Below are 19,684 nucleotides of genomic sequence, written 5' to 3' on the forward strand. Positions count from 1 at the left end.
TGACATTAGAAACATGACTGAGGCTGGAATATACAGCAATGAACTCACCTGTGTCCAGCTGTGTCACATCTGTGGTGCTGCTGCGATTCCCTGACTTGTAGTTGTATTCAAACATACAGTCTTGTTACACTACTTATTTAACTCTGTTGTGTCATTCTACTTCATATAAAGAATACATTTTATGTTATTGGGCTTATAATTATATATGCATATATTGTGATAACTTTAAGTTACTGGAATAAGTAACAAAGTTCAAATGTAACATTCTGTTATAATAATAACAATGATGACAATATTCATAGCAGTGATATCAGGGACCAGAAATAATAATGTAAACGTCCATTCTTCTCAAAACAGGACAGATGTTTACCTTTTACCGTACAGTATAAGCACATAGTTGCAGCAGACAGACCACTACATGTACAGAGAACCAAAACTGAAATAATTAAAAATAAAAGCAGAAATATACATATATTGTTTTTCCTTTTCCTTATTCATGTATTTGTTATTTTTATGTTTCCTTGTCTCCTCTTTTTACTTTATCTCATGCATTTATTTTATCCATCAGGTAAAGTAAAAAGCCCCTTTTACTTCTTATGCTTTTCTGCCTCATTCTGCAAATGAGGAGGGCTGCCCTTCTTTGTACAGCTCCCCTACAATCGGTCAATAAACAGGAAGAAGCAGGATCGGCCAGAAATGAATACCAAAATTAAGCCAATATAAAAACTGTGACTTGTTGACGTCTGTTACCAGGGAACACTACCTGAGATGACCACTAACGACTCTTCCGTCCCCCTCTTCACATTACACATGCAGGAAAGATTCAGCTCCATGTTAATCAAATAATGAGAAACAACGAGGGAGGAGTGTTGTTGGTAATTTTTTCTGTTCATATTTTATTCATTTATATTCAAGACAGAGCACAGGGAAATGGCGCCAGTTGGAGCTAAAAGTTATTGTAGTTTTGATTTTGATCTTTTTTAGGGCCTCCAGCAGATAGCGCCCTAAACAATCATCTATGCCAAGATCTGGTGTTACACCAGTGTTTTTAAATTTTTTATTTTTTTTAGAGTAAAATGTAAGTATTTAATTTGTATTTTTATTTATTCAAAAAGGCACATTTTCCATTCACTTTATTACCTGGTATAACATAAAATCTATAATATAATATAATATGATATAATATAATATAATATAATATGATATAATATAATATAATATAATATAATATAATATAATATAATATAATATAATAAAGTGGGTGGCAAGCGTATATGGAAAATGTAGGGAACACACATCAAGACAAAGACATTTTAATATCTACAAGTTTACACATTTAGTGCATAGCTACTAAATCATTTTGTTTGAATAGGAGTAAAAGCTCTATCAAGTTTTAATTATATAACTTATTTATAATTAATGATCTCCTTCTGACCAACATTTATAAATTAAAGTTAGATGTGGAGTTAAAGTTAAGCAAAAACTTTACAGCTGAAATTCATAATCAGGTCACAGAATCTGTGGGATCACATAATTTATGAGATAATTCTGCCTCCTTGTGTCTAAAATATGAAAAAGCATATATAGCAGATTTGCTTTGGCAATTTCAGTGGTACCTTTTTTCCTTTAATCAAGGATGTTACAGAAGAACCTGTCAATCTAAAGTCACATTTATGTGTGACAGGCCTGGGATGAGCTGTAACTGGGTGTCTGTAGTCGCAGCAAGCTCTTGGGCTCGATGGTGAAGGATGCCTTACTGTAGACCTGAGCCGGACAGTCCAGAGTTCTTCATACATCCATCTACATCTAATTTACCAAATATACTGATACGCAAATATGCTGCTCTCACAGAAATAACATGTGGCTTAACTTCTTGACAGTCAGGGCAGGGTTAGTCTTGGTTCTGGATATAGGCTTAGCACCAGGAGAGGATTCGGCATGTTTTAACATTCAACCCTCCATCGCAGCAAAATTTGTGAATAGACAAATTTTACAAAGACACAATTGCATTTCCTGACTCGAGAGAAGATTAAATATGCGACAAGGCTAATTGGTAGGAGAAACTGAGGTGAAATTAGCTATTGCTGATCTGAGCAGTTTCATCTTAATGAATCAAAGTGTGTATAAATAGAACCAACAGGAGAAGCTTCCAGTCGGTTTTTAATGCAACCACGATTTAAAAAAATAATAATTAAGTCTCAATTTTTAAAGTGTAAATTAGCTTTTATGCTAATGTTTAACTTTATTTTTGTATCTAGATGAATTGAGCAACACAGAGTTAAAAGCTAAGTATGTCCAGCAATATTATGGGCTTTGATTTGCAAGATAAAAGTGAAAGTGGGACTTCATGCCATGCAATCAGGAAAGAAGACAAAGAAGCTGGTTTATTTCTTTAGACCTGTTTGTAAAATGGATCAATACCAGCAGCCACTGTTTTTTGAAGCCAAAGATCTGACAGACAGAGATGCTGAGAAGATCTGGAGGTACTTTCAGCAGAAAAGAGATGCTGGAGGAGGTGACTGTGCAATGGTTGAAAAGGTTGCAGATAACTTGTACAAAATCTGCTTCAAAGAAAAAAAAAGGTGAGTAGGGATATTATAATATGTGCATGAAAACATTGTGTGTGTGATAAAAGGTTTAAAGAGGGCACCTTTGCATTTTGAATGGCAGAGATGACTTTCTTGTGACTCTGCTGTTTTTTTATAGACCAGGAAAGGGTTTTACAGAGGGAGATTCAACCTCACTCTTACTGGTGGAGAACAACGTCTGACCTTGACCTGTACTTGTTCAACATCCGCTATCAACCAGTCAGTCTCAGGTGAGCTTCTTAAATTAATACACAGAACGACTGTCGAGAACATGTCACAACAACTTTTTATTCGTTTATTATCAACCAAAGACCAAAAAATCTCAGTCTAAAAAGAAACTTGGAACTTTAGTTGTTGTTATTATATAGAAATGTATTCAAATTTCTGGTAAAATAGGGATCAATTGGGTCACTAGCTTTTCTGGCTCATTACATTAGTTTTATACCACATTTCGTATCAGCTCACTATAATGCATCTATTTCTGGAAGCTGCACAAACACTTTTTCAGGATACAAACTTTTGACAAATCCATAGCATACCACCTGTGTCTCAATGTGGTCATAAACCAATAAACCTAAAGTGGCGTTTAAAGAGATGGCATTCGTCACAGGATTGAACTGAAAACTGATCAGACATCAGAGGGATAATAAAATATCCTCTGGCTTGCTGAAATGTGAAGTGATCAGCTGACATGTTATGTCTATGAGCTGGATTTGTGATGTTTGCAGCATCATTTGACCTCTTTATAGTTACAAACCCACTGAAGGAGCTTTCTGGAGTTGAATGAAACGTAGGCCTATTATAAGGTGGTGATAAGCGTCAACTCTCATCAAAACAATGTGAATTGAATTTGTTTTGAGCTCAAACGGAATACAAGTTTGCGATTTAGTGGCCAATGATGTTATCCCAGAGGACAAGTCGTGATGTCAGAATAATTATTTATTACAAATGGTTGACAAAACTCAAAATGTCAGTCCACTTAAGCGACAGTGTGGATACTTTCCCTAGAGACAAATAAGGGTAATTTAACTTTCTGTGTGTACATACAGTACATGTATAACAAGGACTATTTGTACGGGGATGTCTTTCCTGTTTGCTCCTATGTTGATAAAAGTCTGTAATATTCTGTAAACATATATTTTCCAAATCAAAACTGTTACATTTAACATTATTTATTATCTCTAATGAAGGTTTGAATGTATCACCACCTAGTAATGCACCTCGGGCTGATTTAACTATGGAATATTCCTTTAACTTTGGGGCTGAATAGTGAAATACATCAATTTTTGTGGACTCACTTTCTCTATAAAGTAAATAAACAAAAGAACAAAAACCAAACTTTTTTTTTTTTTTCCAATTACAGTATCGAAAGAAACTGTTACTCATATAACTTCTGGACTATTAAAAGTACCATATCATATATGTTTAAACAAAGCTTGTTACATGTTTGTGTAATAGGCCCATTACTGAGCTGAAGTATAACTGAAGCTGAGTGATACTGGGTCCCGGGGCAGCGGCAGCGCTCTTCAGGGCTTGATGGTGATGGACGCCTGGCCGTGGACCTGTCTGAGAGTGGGACAGTCCAGAGTAGCGACCACCCTGGTTCTGCCAGGTCGCTGCGGGGTGAACAGCTCGGTCCAGGTCAGAGAGGAACCTCCTGCGATCACACTGAAACCAGCAGGACTTGAGTTAGACATTGTGTAGATGAAACTACTTTGATGTATTAACCATCTCAAAAATCACAGAAATATAACGGCTCACAGTTATGTATGTATGAACCAATGAACAATTTCATCAAGTCTGTAAATCGTTCCGTGAGGATCCGTTCGATCCGTGAGGCGTCTGCAGTAAAATGGACTCAGAGAGTTGAACCAAAAGGTTTGGCTCCGTTACATATCCCATCTAGGGTTATTAACTGTGAGATTCATAATCACTTCTAGAAGAAAGCACCCTGGACGTGTCCCTGGAAAGTTCTAAGGGGATGCCAAACCTTTAAAAGGAGGGGTTCAGACCTGGGACATACTGGAGAGATTTTGTCTCCCCGCTCTCTTGAGAACACTTCAGAAGAGCTGGAGTTCCTCCAGGAACCTCCAGTAGGAACCGTTTGACCTTCTGTGACAGATAAGATGAACATTGCTCACCTGTAATATTTGCTCTTGGGCAGCATGATCCCCGGTCCTTCCATTCGGATGTTGACATCCTCCAGACTGTAGCTGAAGGGGTTTGTAAAAGTCAAAGTCGCAATCATTTCTTCGTTGACTTTGCCTTTTCCAGACACCTGAGGAATACACAGCGCAAGCTAAACCACCACTCACGCAAAGCCTCATCCATGTGTCAAAAACGTATAAGATGAAGATAAAATGGCTGCATGAGTCTGAGATCGATAACATTTAAACAATATTCTTCACAATTAATCTAATTTGGGAAATTTTGATGTTCATTTGACACTGTCAGTTGGACTGAATGATGCTGTAACTGAAGAAAAAGGGATTTCAGACCTCGATGATGAGTTTGGGATTTTTCAGGATGACAACTTTCATTGTGGTGACGATCTGGCCGGTCTCCTTGATCTTCCCGGTGACAATGAAGTTGAGGTTTGCTTGTTCCAACAGATGCTCCATGTAGCTCTTCGACTCCACCATCACCAATTCCTTTACGGCTGCAAAATGCAAACAGGACTTAAGGAAGTGCTACGTCACCTATTTAGACAATTTGGACATCGACTTATTTCATTACAAACAATTGAATAGTATTATATTTCTGGTGTACTTGTGCATTCTCTCTTATTTACTTTTTCCCGGCCCAAGTGTCACGGTGGGGGTCTTGAACAGGAACTCGTAGCCTGAAACTCCAGTATAGTACACCACGCTCCCACTGACGTAGGCTTCCACCGTGCGCCGCTGGTTGCTGTGGTTTACAAACTCCAGGTCCAGCTCAAAGTCCTCTCCCACACTGATCTCAAGGCTCGGCAGGTTCACGTCCACATCAGCCAGAGCAGGATTGATCTTCTCCCGTTTGCACCCGTACTCCTCTGCCTTTTCCAGGACGGTCCGCTCCTCGTTGCTGCCTAAATATGGATTGAATTATATGTCAGCAATGTGCACTTTTAAAGCACTTTAGCAGTGTTGGCGTTTTAGTTCTGGTTAAGAGGCTTCACCTGCTTATCATATGGAGAAGGTATTTTTGTCCAGAAGGGAATACAAATATAAATTAAAGCTGCAAGCAGCGATGAACGGGCCCTCGCACCCTTTTGCACGTTCATGATTGCTGCAGTGGAAGCTTGTATGACTTACATGTAGATTCTTCAGGCCTGGACATTTAGCGGATGACACCAGCCACGACTCTCTATATCAAACCATTCAAAAATTATGGCAGAAAGTAGGAACTATCAGATATCGTCCAATCAGATGAAGGAACAGGGCTAATTTGCTCCAATTATGTTCAAGGACTCAAAACCGAGTCCGATGACACCACCCACGAGTCTTTACGTCAAAACATTCAAAAGTTATTGCAGAAAATAGGGACTATCAAATTTTGACCAATCGGATGAAGGGGCGGGGATAATGCAGGCCAATGAAGGTCAAGTACTCAATACCGAGTCCGATGAGACCACCCACATGTCTTTATCACAACCTGTTCAAAAGTTATGGCAGAAAGTAGGGCCTATCAAATATGGACCAATCAGATGAAGGGGGGGTGCGCTTTTTGGCGTCTATCGTTGCCACTGTAACGCTTTTGACTAAGAAAAGTAGTGCCCATCGTTGCAGGATCGAGACGCACATTTTGATGTATAACACACCTGGGTGCCTGTTCGGGCGAAGAAGCGGCCGAAGAAATGGCATACAGTAAATTACACGATTAATTCAAAATGGCCGACTTCCTGATCGGTTTCGGCCATGGCGCCAAGCGACTTTTCTTTAAGTTGCGACATGATACAGGTGTGTACCGATTTTCGTGCATGTACGTCAAACCGTATTGTGGGGCTTGAGGCACAAAGTTTTCTAGGGGGCGCTGTTGAGCCATTAGGCCACGCCCTTTAATGCAAACCATTAAATATCAAATTTTTTGCCAGGCCTGGCTTGCGTGCAAAATTTGGTGACTTTTGGGGAACGTTTAGGGGGGCAAAAAGGCCCTCATTTCGTCGGAAGAAGGAGAAAAAAACATTCTTACAGATACAATAGGGCCTTTGTACTGTCAGTGCTTGGGCCCTAATGATTTAGAGGTCGGCTGAGCACAAAGAAGTCCAGCTTGCTTCAGTGTTTCTGTTTCCATCACGAGTCATTATGGGTCAAGGTAAATGTATTCATTTATTCAGTTTTGCACACTTGCACTTAAGGTGTGATGGCTGTCTCATTTAAAATCATTCTTTATGAATTTACATTTGAAGAATCTTACGTGAAACATATTTTTAATATTCAACCAACATGGAAAATGGATCCGCTGTCTCTTATAACTTAGAGACGTGCGTGTGATGTAGTCACTGACCTTCGGCAAACTTGTATTGATGAGTGATGTCACGGCGAGTCTCCTCTCCTGGGGTTTTGGTGATAACCATGCGGCCGACATGAGTCCGGTTCACCTTGACTGGATCCAAGGTCCCATCTTTCCTCCGGGAATAAAACACCACATCGCTGTTAATCTGTAGGGGAAAAGAAAATCACAAACTCGATCTCATCTAGAACAATCTAGTTGTTGGTGACCAAGCTTGACAGCAAGCGATAGAAGTTATTTATTTTCTTGTTAATTCAAAACAAAGTAAGGCAAGTTTCTTTTTGTACAAAGAAAGTCGAAGGCACTCACCTCTGCAAACACAAAGGCAGCATCAAATGGGAAGCAAATTTGTCCATGTTTGATGGCATGGACTGATGCAGGTCCACATCTGTACATCCCTTTTGAGATATTGGAGAAGAATGCAGCGATCAGCTCGGCACATTTACTTGAATTCTGACATTAAAGACCGAAAATAGTGGCTTTTTGTTGCATTGGAGGGTATCATTACCATCGCTGGTCTCCTGTGGCGTTGCATCCACTACCTGCCAACCTCCAAAGCCCTGAGGGAGGTCTGGTCTGGACATGTAGCACTCGTTCCAGCAGTGGTAGTTCCTGACAAAAACAACTGTTAAACGCCTCATGAAAGCCGTTTTCGTGGGAGTAAGATGATCAGTGGAAGTGGTGGTACCAGATAGAGTCCCTGGTGCGCTTTCGGTCTATTCTGCCACTGTCCTCCAGGATTATGTCAGTCTTCAGGTTTCCATCGTTGTCGTGAGCAGAGTAGTAGTTGGTGACCACTCTGGATGGGATGCCCAGACAACGCAGGACTGGAACACAGACGTTTAAGACTTTTAATTGATACCTGCTTAGCCTTTCTTTTACTTTAATTTACATTAAAGCTATTCACAATTGAAAAAAAAAGGTTTAATTTATATCTGGGTGTCACATACTGTATATGCTGGTTAAATGTTTGTAGTTTTTATGTTTTGAACCTGTCAGTTATATAGTCAGGATACTCTTGACTGATAAACCCCTGTCAGATATGGATACTTATGATACTTTTGTGTATTGATCCTTTTGGTTTTGTTTGGTTTATTCAGACTGGTGAACTATGAATCCATTTCCTTATGTAATAAAACAGCAATGTTAATTCAAGATCTCACAGGTGTTGAACACGGCAGCGTAGACCCAGCACTGCGCGTAGCAGACGGGCATCCTGCTGCTGGAATAGCTGAGCAGGATGTCGGTGCTGCCAGTCCAGGAAGTGGGTGCCACTCCATAGGTGTAGTCCCCGCTCCAGTTCCCCACTAACACGCCCTCGTCATCACGAGAGTTCAGCTGCAGAGAAAAAGACCAGATTTTAGATATATTTCATGATCGCTTACAGAAAATTGGAATATAACTGTCAGAAGTACTTTTCAAGAGTCATTGGATAGTATTTGGATTTTGGTTTTTAAAATCTCACCATGGCAGAGGCCTTTCTGGTCACCTTGATGGGGTCCCCTCTGTTAATGATGGGCATTTCACACCTGTCCATGATGTACAGACAGGCATCCAGCACTCCATAATTGAACTGAAAGAGAGAGAGAGAGGAAAAAAAGAGTTCAGATTTGACTAATGAATAGGTGATGAAAGGAATCAAAGCGTTTGCTCCCACCTGTCCATAGTTCCAGTCCCTCTCAGCAATGTCATCATAGGCACCGTGATAGATGATCCCCATCTCATTCATCACACACTCTTCCCTCTCTTTATCATCATCCAGAAACACAGCATCAGCTAGGAGCCAAACAGGAGGGAGAAAATGTCCAAAAGGATTTGATCAAGATTATATATACAGTGTGTGTACACACACACACACACACACACACACACACACACACATAGTATATATACAAACCTGCCTCCCAGGGATTGAAGAGGATGTAAAGATCGCGGGTGTTGTCCCGTCTGGTCCTGCGGATGCCAAAAGGAGTCAGCACAGCAACATACATGTGATATTTCCCCACAATGCAGTTGGCCGCTGGGGTGACGCCCATAGTGACGATGTTGTCTGAGGTCTCTACGACGCGGCCTTCCCAGGGGCTCGTACGATCCTTTGTGGGGAAGACGGGCATGTATGTTCCCTTGCTGTACTGAGGGCTGGAGCCTGGGTGGACAGGAGGTGTCGCCAGACATGAGTAAATGAAAACCCTTGGATGTGTGTTGCATCATTTTACTTGCTGGTCAAGTCACTATCAATTATTTGAAAATGAGGAATACTTTTTAAAACTTCAGAATAATAAACTTTAGATTAAAAGTATATCAAAAATAAATAAGATAATTTAATTTATTTTGTATGAAAAAGTCAAAGATATAAGAATCTTTAACATAGGTGTCTTACCGATGACAAACTCCAGAGCAAACCTGTCTTCCTCAGAATTGTAGGGACGATTGAAGGTTATCTTCACCCGGAACTCCTGACCTCTACGGACGATGAGGTGGTCAGAGTTGAAGAGCATGGTGTGGTGCTCAATCTTGTTGTACTCATCAGGCCTTTTTATCATGTCAACATCCCAGATGTCCAGAAACTCTGAATGGATTGAAACAATACAGACATAGGTGTTTTAAAACTTTGAAGGGAACTCTGGGATAGATATCCCAGAGATAAAGTAACACAGTAAGTAGGGCTGTTCGATTTTGCTCAAAAATAAAATCTCGATTTTTTTTCTCTCAAAATCCGATTTTCGATTACGATTACGATTATTTTGTGAATTGACAAAAGGCAAAGAAATGATTTCCAATATGCTGTTTTTTTATTGAACATTTGCCCCATTGGGATTTAAGTGCAAACTTTGCTCTTATTAAACCAAAAATGAATGAATAAAGTGCAAAACTCTGTAAAATAAGTTGAAAAAAAGTTTGAAAAAATATAATAAAATATAAAGTTTTATCTCTGTAAAAAAAATATCAGCAAATCAGCACTTGCAAACATACAGTAAGTTATATATCCAATTAAATAAAACAAGACATTTTCTAATTAAACTAAACTGGGTCTTTGCATGCTAAATAATAATGCAACCCATGAAGGAGGTAGAGGTGTGTAATGTCAGTCATTACATTTGCTATTCACATTTGCAAGTTTTTTGCAAGGAACACGAGCCGGTCTACCGCATCTGGCTTGAGGGATGCCCGGTGGCATGTTACAACGCCCCCTCCTACACTAAAGAGCCTCTCCCATGGGGCACTTGTCGCAGGTATTGAGAGGTATTTCCATCAATCATTAATATGGTATCAATCATTAATATGTGTGCAGACAAGGTAAAAAAAAAAAAATAAAAAAAAGTGAAAAATCGATTTTTTACGATTTTCACGTTATAACATCGTTCTAATTACATAATCGCGATTACGATTTAAAATCGATTAATCGAACAGCCCTAACAGCAAGTAAAAAAAAAGAGACAGATGTTATAAAGTTTTCCCCCGACTTAGTAGTTCTTTTTTTTGTCTGCTGTGAGACGACAGAGCTCACCACGGTAACCACAATCGATCCGAAAATACTTATTCATGTATTCCCTTTTTTAGATTACAATTTGATAACAAGGACAATAAAAAGAAGGAACTTGATTTTATAATTATCTACCTGTAAGAGGAAGAGAAAAATTAAAGCAGACATGGTCTATTTTCAAAAGTGGACATAATGTTCTTAGGTAAAAAAAAATAAATAAACAAAACGAATCTCAATCCTAAACCCATACATGATGAGTTTAAATGTTTAAAAATGATCATTTTAAGTTGCTTGCAGCACAGCTTTGGAATTGTTTCTTTCTCATCAAAAACAATGTTAAAGGCCAGTCAAGCATTCCTTCGCTGCATCTTTCTGCCAGTCGGCTGCAATTCCAGTCAGTACGCTCATAAATTCCCGTCATATCTGGATATCTCTCAGTGAAGTGTCAGCTGCAGGAAGTCAGTGGCTTTTATCCAGTTTGGACATCGTTCAAATGTCAAACATTCAAAGAATTACTGGTATCAATAACAGGAAGAGGGCTTTATCTTGTCTAAGAAACACCCCCTGACACATCTGTGCTCTGAGACAAATAACCGTTTCTTCATGAGCTTATAGTGATGAGAAGCATTGACCAAAAATGTTCCTATTTCTCTAAGCATCAATTAAAACTCACACACAGAGGCAGACAGATGCCACATTTCCTGGCTCACCTGTCAGAGGTGGATATCCTCTTGGGCCAGGTGCTCCAAAGAACTCGATCTCTGGGATGTCACTTGTTTCGGAGTTGGAGCTGTCGACGGGACCTGCCGCTCGACCGCGGTTGGATATCTTCGGGGGACGACCGGTGGGAGTCGGGGCGGGAGTCGGGGTAGGAGTCTGAGTAGGAGTCTGGGTGGCACCTTGATCAGCCATGGTGGTGATACTTCAGGTTGTTATGAGACTTGGAGAAGACACAGGACAGTCAATAACATTCAGTTCACTGAATGTTTGCTGAAATGCAGATGACTTGATTTTTAGTTCTTATCTACAATATAAACAAGAGCCTCATGTACATTTCTTTAAAATGTCTTTAATTCCATCATACAGCAGTTTGAGGTGCATTTCTATCACAAGTGGCTACCATGTATTTGTGGGTTTTGCTGGAGGGAGTTTATAGTTACTCCCCTTCCTGTAAGCTGCTGACAAAGACAGACATGCTTATTGTTTGGAGCTTTACTTTCACTCCTCAAGTGTTGGGTATTCTTGAGGTCACAGACGCAAGAGCAAGCCTCAACACGGAACTTTATTTACGTCCAGTTAAAGACGAAGCTGCACACAGAACAACTGCAGAAATTTAAAGTGTGAGTTACGTTGTTGAAGAGGGATGTGCATCGTCATCGTCCCTAGACCGCACTGCAACACTACTCGCTGCTAGTGTGCTTCTACTACTACTACACTAGATTACATTGTATTACATGATTACCTGCAGAAAAGACTTTATTTAAAATCAGTCTTTCTTCCACCACTTCAAAGTGTGCACATTATAAGTTGGAAAAACCATTTACTGTAGGCCATTCTGCAGCATACATCCTTATTTTTCACCATTGCACACTCTTACTTTATGCCATTCAGACAAGAAAAAGAGACAAAAGAGCAATTTGTTTTATTAAAAATCATTATATTTCTGAGGCTTGAAAGAAGAGACAAGAAACGCACCAGAAGGCAGAAAACTCCTCGAAAATCTTAAATGGTAAATGTGGGAAATAACTAACTCAATGCATGTTGTGGCCAAGTTTAATGGCATAAAAATGAAAAGGATTTGCTCTGAGATTCCAGTTACGCCCAAAAAGAACCACTGTTGGAGAAAAGAGTCGCTCTCTTCTCATTGTGATAACTTTAAATGCTGACGCACAAATATTTTGTTCACTTAAAGATTTGGAAGATCTAAACGGCTGAAGAGTAATAATCTCAAGTGCAAATGGAAATTTGACTTCTAATGGGATTTTCTTTCTTTTATGAATCCTCATTTTGCAGCAAATGTAACTCATGATCAAACTGTTATTACCACTTGAGTCTGCAGTGCAATCAGTTCAGTATTACTCTAGAGTCATATTTGACAAATATTTACTACTGCTGAGTCCTGAGTTCAAATAATTCTTGGCGATGAAGGTTCAGCCAAAGTTAACATGACTGTGAAAGCCTTTGTCATTTGTTTGCCAGTTTGCTACCCTCCACACCCCACAGAGGATATTTGTGGCTCTGGTGGCTCAGAAGAACACAGAGCTCCCGATGTGCTGCTCCATGACTCACGGAGCCCAATATCATCCCAAACCTTGTGCAACAATGAGCCTTATTCTTGTCCAGGTGTTTGCGCCTCTGAGTTGACACACTGTAGACCCCAATAACATCTAAAGAAAACAGCTCTTGTGTGTTTAACGGTTAAGGTCAGCACTGGCACAGAACCATGTCTTCATCGCAGAGGAAGCCCTCCAGGTCTGCTCTGCCTGGTGGAAACAGGTTTAAAGTAAATCCCCGGAGAAATGCAGGGTTGATGTAATTTTAGTTTCATGTTCTTTGGGTTTAATGAGTCACGCAGAGCACACTGAGGTTCTTTGTTTACTTGGGTGTTTTAACAGACTGGATTTGAATCCAGAAGGGATCATTAAGGATTTTGGTTTAGAGTTTTAACCTTTACACACTCCTCAAGACTATTCTTCATGCCTTTGTTTACCATGAATGGGTAGAAAGTGTGACATGCTCAGTCTGAAGTCACATTATCATTGACACTACTAGCATTTTTGAATGACAGTTCAGTTCAAGTCTTTGTAATAAAATGTAATACAAAAGTGACGCATTTCATTGTTAGCAGAACATTCTGATTGATGCTCGGTCCAGCTTTGCATGACGTTTGCAGTCAGTAAAGCATTTTTCAACTTTGCAGGGAGCAACTTCAATATCAATTTGCATCCAGATCTTGATGAAGTATAGATACACTGTTCACCATGGAGAGGATTTTTTTTCAAAGACATCCCCCTTTTTTAAAACACATATAAATATATATATATCGAAAGAGACAGAAAGAGTGAGGGAGAGAGATGCTCAGTAACATCAACACAAGGGGATATTTTGAGGGTTGTTAAAGTATTACAATTTTACTTTTACTTCTCTAACAAGACGTAATGCTGTAGCGCTACCTGCTGCTTTACCTCACCACAAGCCAATGTTCAACACACACACGTTTCCTCTTTTTGCACAATGTTACACCATATACACACCGTGGACTGACTGGTTACTCTCCAGACTAACAGCAGTAGCCACAACTGTACATGTTTGTGAAACATGTGTCTGCAAAAGCAGGAGCATAAAATACCTCTTTTATTAATCCCATGTGTTCACAACACCCTCTGCAGGGAAATGCCCAATGCCCCACCCCAAAGGCGCTCGCAAACATGCACGCACACACCAGTGCAGCATCTGCTGTAAGTTAACAATAACAATGAGGACTTTTAACATAGGCAAAAATGATAAAGTCCCCCCCCCACAGATTTCACTGTTGCTATATAGCAGAAAACTTACAATACATGTTTACTTTCAGTTCAAACAATGAAGATAGTCGTAGAAAATTTAATTTTAAACATTTATTTGCCCGAACAACTCTAAAGCAGATGAGCATTTCAATTGTTTGAATTAAGTTATGGAATTCATTAAATTATGATTTAAAGGGCTGTATAAACATATTTCAGTTTAAAAATAAATTTAAAGAGAAAAAAATAGCAACGTATGGATGAAATAGTCAAAAATGTATAATATATGCATATGGAGACAGACAATCTATCTTTTATTTTCTTGTTTTTCATTTCTTGTGATATTAACTAAGTAATTGTGCAGACCATCTGTTATTATTGTTCAATTTTGTTTTGAGGGAGGGGCAGGTATAATAAGATTTTCTTCTTCCTGCTCCTTTCTGGTTATGGAATATGCTTTTGATTGTGTTGTCATTTTACTTGTTTGTTTCTTTTGTTTGCATATTTCCATGATCGGAATAAATAAAAATGAAATGAAATGAAATGAAATAGCAGCTAGTAATACTGTGACATTTGTTTGAAAGGAATAACTTGAAATATAAAGCTATGGTATAGCTCAATACTTAAAGCATAAATGCACCTAAGGAGTCACAAATTGCCCTAAAATATGTCTCAGAGATCTGAGTGCAGGTTTGACTGAGTTACTCATGTTGTATAAGTTGTACACCAACTAAAGTAAGATTTTATATGACTCTCAAAGGTACCAGCCATTTAAAATGCACATTCACATCTGGAAGTGATAAATATAAACGTTATTAAAATGCTGCACGACTGCAGAGCATTTACTTACCAATCAGCGTTTGTGTCGGGGATACAGCTTCTAAGCTTCACCTTGAGAGAAGTTCTTAAGAGACGCTACTGATGGCTGGAGTTGAACTGCCCATCCAGTAGTTGTCCACCTCCGCTTTTATACTCCACAGAGGATAGGAAGAGCTCCACGTGTGTGTGCGTATCTGTGTTTTCTAAGTTGGAGTGTGTGTCAGTCCAACTTGGGAGCAGGATGTGGAATCTGTCATCTCTGCACAAGCCACAGCTGGATGAGGCTCGCGCAGATAATCACTCACGTAGCTTCTGACATTTTGGAATACATTTCAACACATCTGCATCTTTAACCCTTTCCACTCGGGACGTTTCTGTAGTATGTTTTTGCAGTAGTTTCAGTGGGAATCAAGTACAGGCACAAATCAATATTATAAAGCATAATACATTTAAACATAGTTTGGATATGCAACTTGTTTTTCAGAGTGTAGAATACAGTTGAAAATGTTAATGTGAATCATTTTTCTGACAAACTGAACCAAACAAATGAATCAATGAATGCATAAATAAATAAAATGAGTATGGATGCAGTATTCACCCAATATCTGCCCTTCCATTACTATGAATATAGAAAAATACAGATATATCAGAAAACTAGAGTTGCCATACATGAAAATGTAACACAGACACCTTTTAAAAAGAGATTTGCTCTTTAATATATTTTATAGCCCTCTATCTTACAGTATTTAGGGGAAACTGGACATTTTTGGCTCCAGGGTTGAACATTTCTGCTGAGCTGCTGGTGGTTTGAACCTGCGTTAATAATAGTGAACGTGGGGTGGGGTTTGGATGTGGATGAGGAGCCTCAGCTGTGTGTGTGCTTTCTTAGTGTTTTTTAATGTTTGTTTTTTTTCAAGCTTTAGGGCATGGAAAACTTGAGGTGTCCCAAACTGCCTCTGAAAAAGAGTGATGCACTTGCCCACCCCTCTGAGGTTTGGCATGAATTTTATTTTTATTGAGACATAAAATTATCTTGTGGAACATCTGTCAGGAATACATTTATTTTTGAAAAATGATTAACAACTTGATTACTCTGCATTTGCAAGTGTTTATCTGGCCGCTCACACATGGTAACCCATGTGTTTAGTGTGATTATTCGCTGTATGATTTACTTTAGTATCCTAGAAGCAATATTCAACTTGCGGTAGAACTCTCCGTCAGAAGTGAGGCTAGATGGATGGTGCTCTGGTTTATGATGGCACATTTATTAACGTGGTGTTTTTGTTTGAAGTGTGGCTTTTTCTTGTGTTCTCATTTCCATGGTAAAGATCATTCTGGACCAATTAAAGACGTTTGCTTTCCCTGTTTTTTAGTGTTAGAGTTGGGGTTTCTGTCCTGTTGGTTGTTGGTTATGTTGGTTTTCAAGGAGGGTGAGTATATGCCTCTAATAGAGAGAACATTATGCAACACACTTGCAGTTTTAAATGGTCAGATGTTGTTTTGGGTTGTCAAATCCAAATTGTTCAGCCAATGCTTAGGTTAGCACAACCTGCCAGCTCTTCCTTCACACCAACCCACAGCCCACCACCCACCACCATGACTGGTGGTCAGTGAGTAAAATTAACCTTGGTGTATAAGATATATATTTTCTTTAGAGTATGAATGGCTATGATCTGTTTGGTCTTCACTTGTCACTTGTCAGAAGATATGCTCAGATATCAATAGAGTGCTAAGCACTAAGTAGCAAAAGTGATAACAGCTACCTGTGTTGGCCACCAATAAAAAGCCCACACCCCCATTTACCCTATGCACACATTTGTTGCTTTTTATAATTTTACCTGATGTGGTACACAAATCTATCCACTGGAGAGGAAAAGTCAGTGCAACTCCATTCCCGTTCCAAGCCTGGATAAATTGAGAAGGATGTGTCAATAGACTATTAAAAAACAATGGATGAAGCCTTAAGTCATGTAACACATTGGTTATTGAAGTTATAGTATTGATGGTTTTGAAGTCTGTTTTTCTCCTTATGTGGCCCAGCCATGTTGCTCTGGACAGCATGTCAATCAAAGTAAGCCTTGCTCCCAGCTCCTTCAGTTGAACCCGCCAAAATATCTGCAGAGTTGCCGTCAGATGTTTACAGCGGAATATATACTGTTTAACATGTTAACTTCACGGGGAAATCAGTTGGTGGTTGGGTGGTTGCTTTTTTAAACGCAGTAGCATGATGATTAGAGAAGAAGAAGTGATAACAGCTAGCTATTGGCTGAGGTGACTGTCAATCAATCATATTAAAATTACATTTCTTGCTTGATATCAGTTTTCCTGGCATGGTTAAAAAAAGTTCACCCCCCTCCGAATTGTCATGGATGTGAAATCAAACAGTTGAAACCAAAAAGGTTTTTGAATGAGGCTGTAAATGTTTATTTCTGCTCTAAAGTTGAACATTTTAACTTTTGCAGCCAGTTTCTTGTGGTCAGTCGAGGAACTGCAACAGATTTTAGTTCTGCAGGAACCTCAACCTGGAAGTTGGCGCTTGGTTGTGTCAAGAAACCTAGTTACTGTAAATCAGTGATGCGAATCAGGAAATATACTTCCATACTGGATCGATTGGGGTCCAGGTGAACTCTGGTGCTGTTGATCAACAGGGGGCTGATGGAAATTGGGCTAGGAGTCAATAGGAAGGTGGTTTGTGGTGAGACGAATGCAGCACTGACGAAAAGACAAGAGGCAGAGCTGAAGATACTGAGGTTCTCTTTAGAAGTGATGAGGGTAAATGGGATTAGGGATGAGCACGTCAGCTCAGGTTGGATGAGTTGGAGACAAAGTTATAGGTCAGATTAAGATGGTGTGGACATGTGCAGAGGAGGAACAATGGATATATTGGTAGAAGGATGCTTGCAATGGAGCTACCAGGCGGACAGCAAAGACGAAGGCCAAAGAGGAGATTTATGGATGTGGTGAAAGAGGACATGCACCTGGTTGGTATGAGAGTGGAGGAGGCAGAGGACAGGCTCAGATGCAATGGAAGGATTCGCTGTAGCGAATGTATGTGAAATGCAGTTATATATTTATTGCAGTCCCAAACATGATTTTAAATACAGCCAAGTTGTTAAATAACCAGATTGTAAACATGTGTCTCATTGGAACGAATTCTAAACACCATTAATCAAAACATGATCTTACAATGCAAGATATTTCCTTCTGAGTGAGAAAGGTGTGCATTTTATACATTTACTTTGAAAAGTGAATCCAAACAAAACTGTCTTCACAGCCTTACAGCTGTTCTATTAAATGAGCAATATAACACTGGTTCTCACTTCCACCACTCATTTATTCTCTCAGCTGACCAGTCAATTACAGGGGGCAAAATAATCAGCAAATTCCGATGCAAATTTACGTCAAATGGGAAGAAAAGTGAGTCTTTGGTGATCTTTCTTTATTCATGATTCATCTTGTGGTTGACAGTCTTGTAATCCTGTTCACACTGCTGCTGCTGCTGCGAGGAGGCCAATAGAAGTTGACATTTACAAAAACAACCACATATGCGTAAATGCGTCCACCATGGTGCTTAACAGACCTCAGAGCAGCTCCGCTTGGGTCAATGGCACCAAATCAATACAGCTAATTCAGCCTTTTTCCATAAACAGGGCTTGTTTTTTATCATCCTTGACTGTAGCTGGGGGAAAGGGTGAATCATAAAGACCATGATCTAATGTGTGTGTTTGTGTGTTTTCATGAGACGAGAGAACACGCTGTACCTCACATGTACCAAGGGACACCCCACAGCCAAGGTGGAGTGGCAGCTGGCAGCTCTGAGCGCAGGAGCGATGACAGCTCACTGGCTCTCTGCACAGTTTGATGATTGTTTGAAAAATAAACGCCTCTGTGTAGGTTTGATGGAAATTATTACAGAGATATTTTCCATTTTGCACCTCCGTTTATTTAGTTGTTAGTAACACAATCATTATTTCGTAGCTGGGTGTATTTTATAGCTATTCTGAGGATAAGATAACATATAACATCATTTCTTTCTAAATCAGAAAGTGTCACCAGCTGTGACAATAACTATGAATGTTTTGGGGGGTTTTTTCTGTTAAATGTATGGATATAGTATTGAGGTTTGTTTTAAAGTAAAGATATTCACCTTATGATGCTTAACTATAAGATCAAAAGCAGAACAGTAAATGCAGAGACCTCTGTTGTCTGTTGTAAATAAAGAAAAGTGATCATTGGCTGAAATATGATGACGTGTTTTGGAAGTGAAAGAGGAAAATGTCATATGTTGATAAAAAAGATGATCTTTCTTACCATATGGTCTGAAACTTAAATCTTAGTGTCTTATCTTAGTGTTTCACCAAATTCACAACCCTTTTCTATGTTTTGTCAGCTGGACTGCAGAGTTTCACTCTCTAAAGAGCCCCGTTACCAAGACTAGTACGCTTTGATCGCTTGCGGTTTAAAGGAAGCAGAAGTTAAGACACAGTTACCACAGGACAGCATCTAACACGGAGGAGTCGTGCAGTTCTCATATCAACTCATGCATATGTATTTGCGTGCAGATATCTGTTCTGCGCTTGTGTGACATGCACCTGCCCTGCATGCATACTTGCAGCAGGTGTTTCATCTGTATGTCCCTTTGCAAACGGGTACAAATGTTTTATAATGCTCATCGTGCCACCTAACTTCCTGTCTGTTTGAATGAGGGTATGTGAGAAAACCACACGGTAGGTCATGTGAGCGGAAGTCGGCGCTTTGTGCAGCTTCATGAGATCAGTTTGAACGGCACCATCCCCATT

At 39.5% G+C, this 19,684-nt stretch overlaps 1 protein-coding gene across 1 annotated transcript; it reads right to left on the reverse strand.

Annotated features, from left to right (window-relative positions):
* Positions 1 to 3,153: 3,153 nt before the first annotated feature.
* On the reverse strand, positions 3,154 to 15,038 carry f13a1b (coagulation factor XIII, A1 polypeptide b). Its single transcript, XM_061710322.1, has 15 exons — positions 14,917 to 15,038; positions 11,274 to 11,503; positions 9,460 to 9,648; positions 8,977 to 9,225; positions 8,737 to 8,855; positions 8,545 to 8,652; positions 8,243 to 8,417; positions 7,768 to 7,906; positions 7,588 to 7,691; positions 7,389 to 7,477; positions 7,074 to 7,227; positions 5,380 to 5,655; positions 5,087 to 5,247; positions 4,730 to 4,866; positions 3,154 to 4,256 (listed from the first exon to the last, which is right to left on the reverse strand). Exons 2-15 carry the CDS (start codon positions 11,473 to 11,475, stop codon positions 4,115 to 4,117), a joined length of 2,244 nt encoding a protein of 747 aa, XP_061566306.1. The 5' UTR covers positions 11,476 to 11,503; positions 14,917 to 15,038; the 3' UTR covers positions 3,154 to 4,114.
* Positions 15,039 to 19,684: the final 4,646 nt, after the last annotated feature.

The sequence above is a fragment of the Cololabis saira genome, chromosome 20 (genome assembly GCF_033807715.1).
Source record: "Cololabis saira isolate AMF1-May2022 chromosome 20, fColSai1.1, whole genome shotgun sequence".
Lineage (NCBI taxonomy): Eukaryota > Metazoa > Chordata > Actinopteri > Beloniformes > Belonidae > Cololabis > Cololabis saira.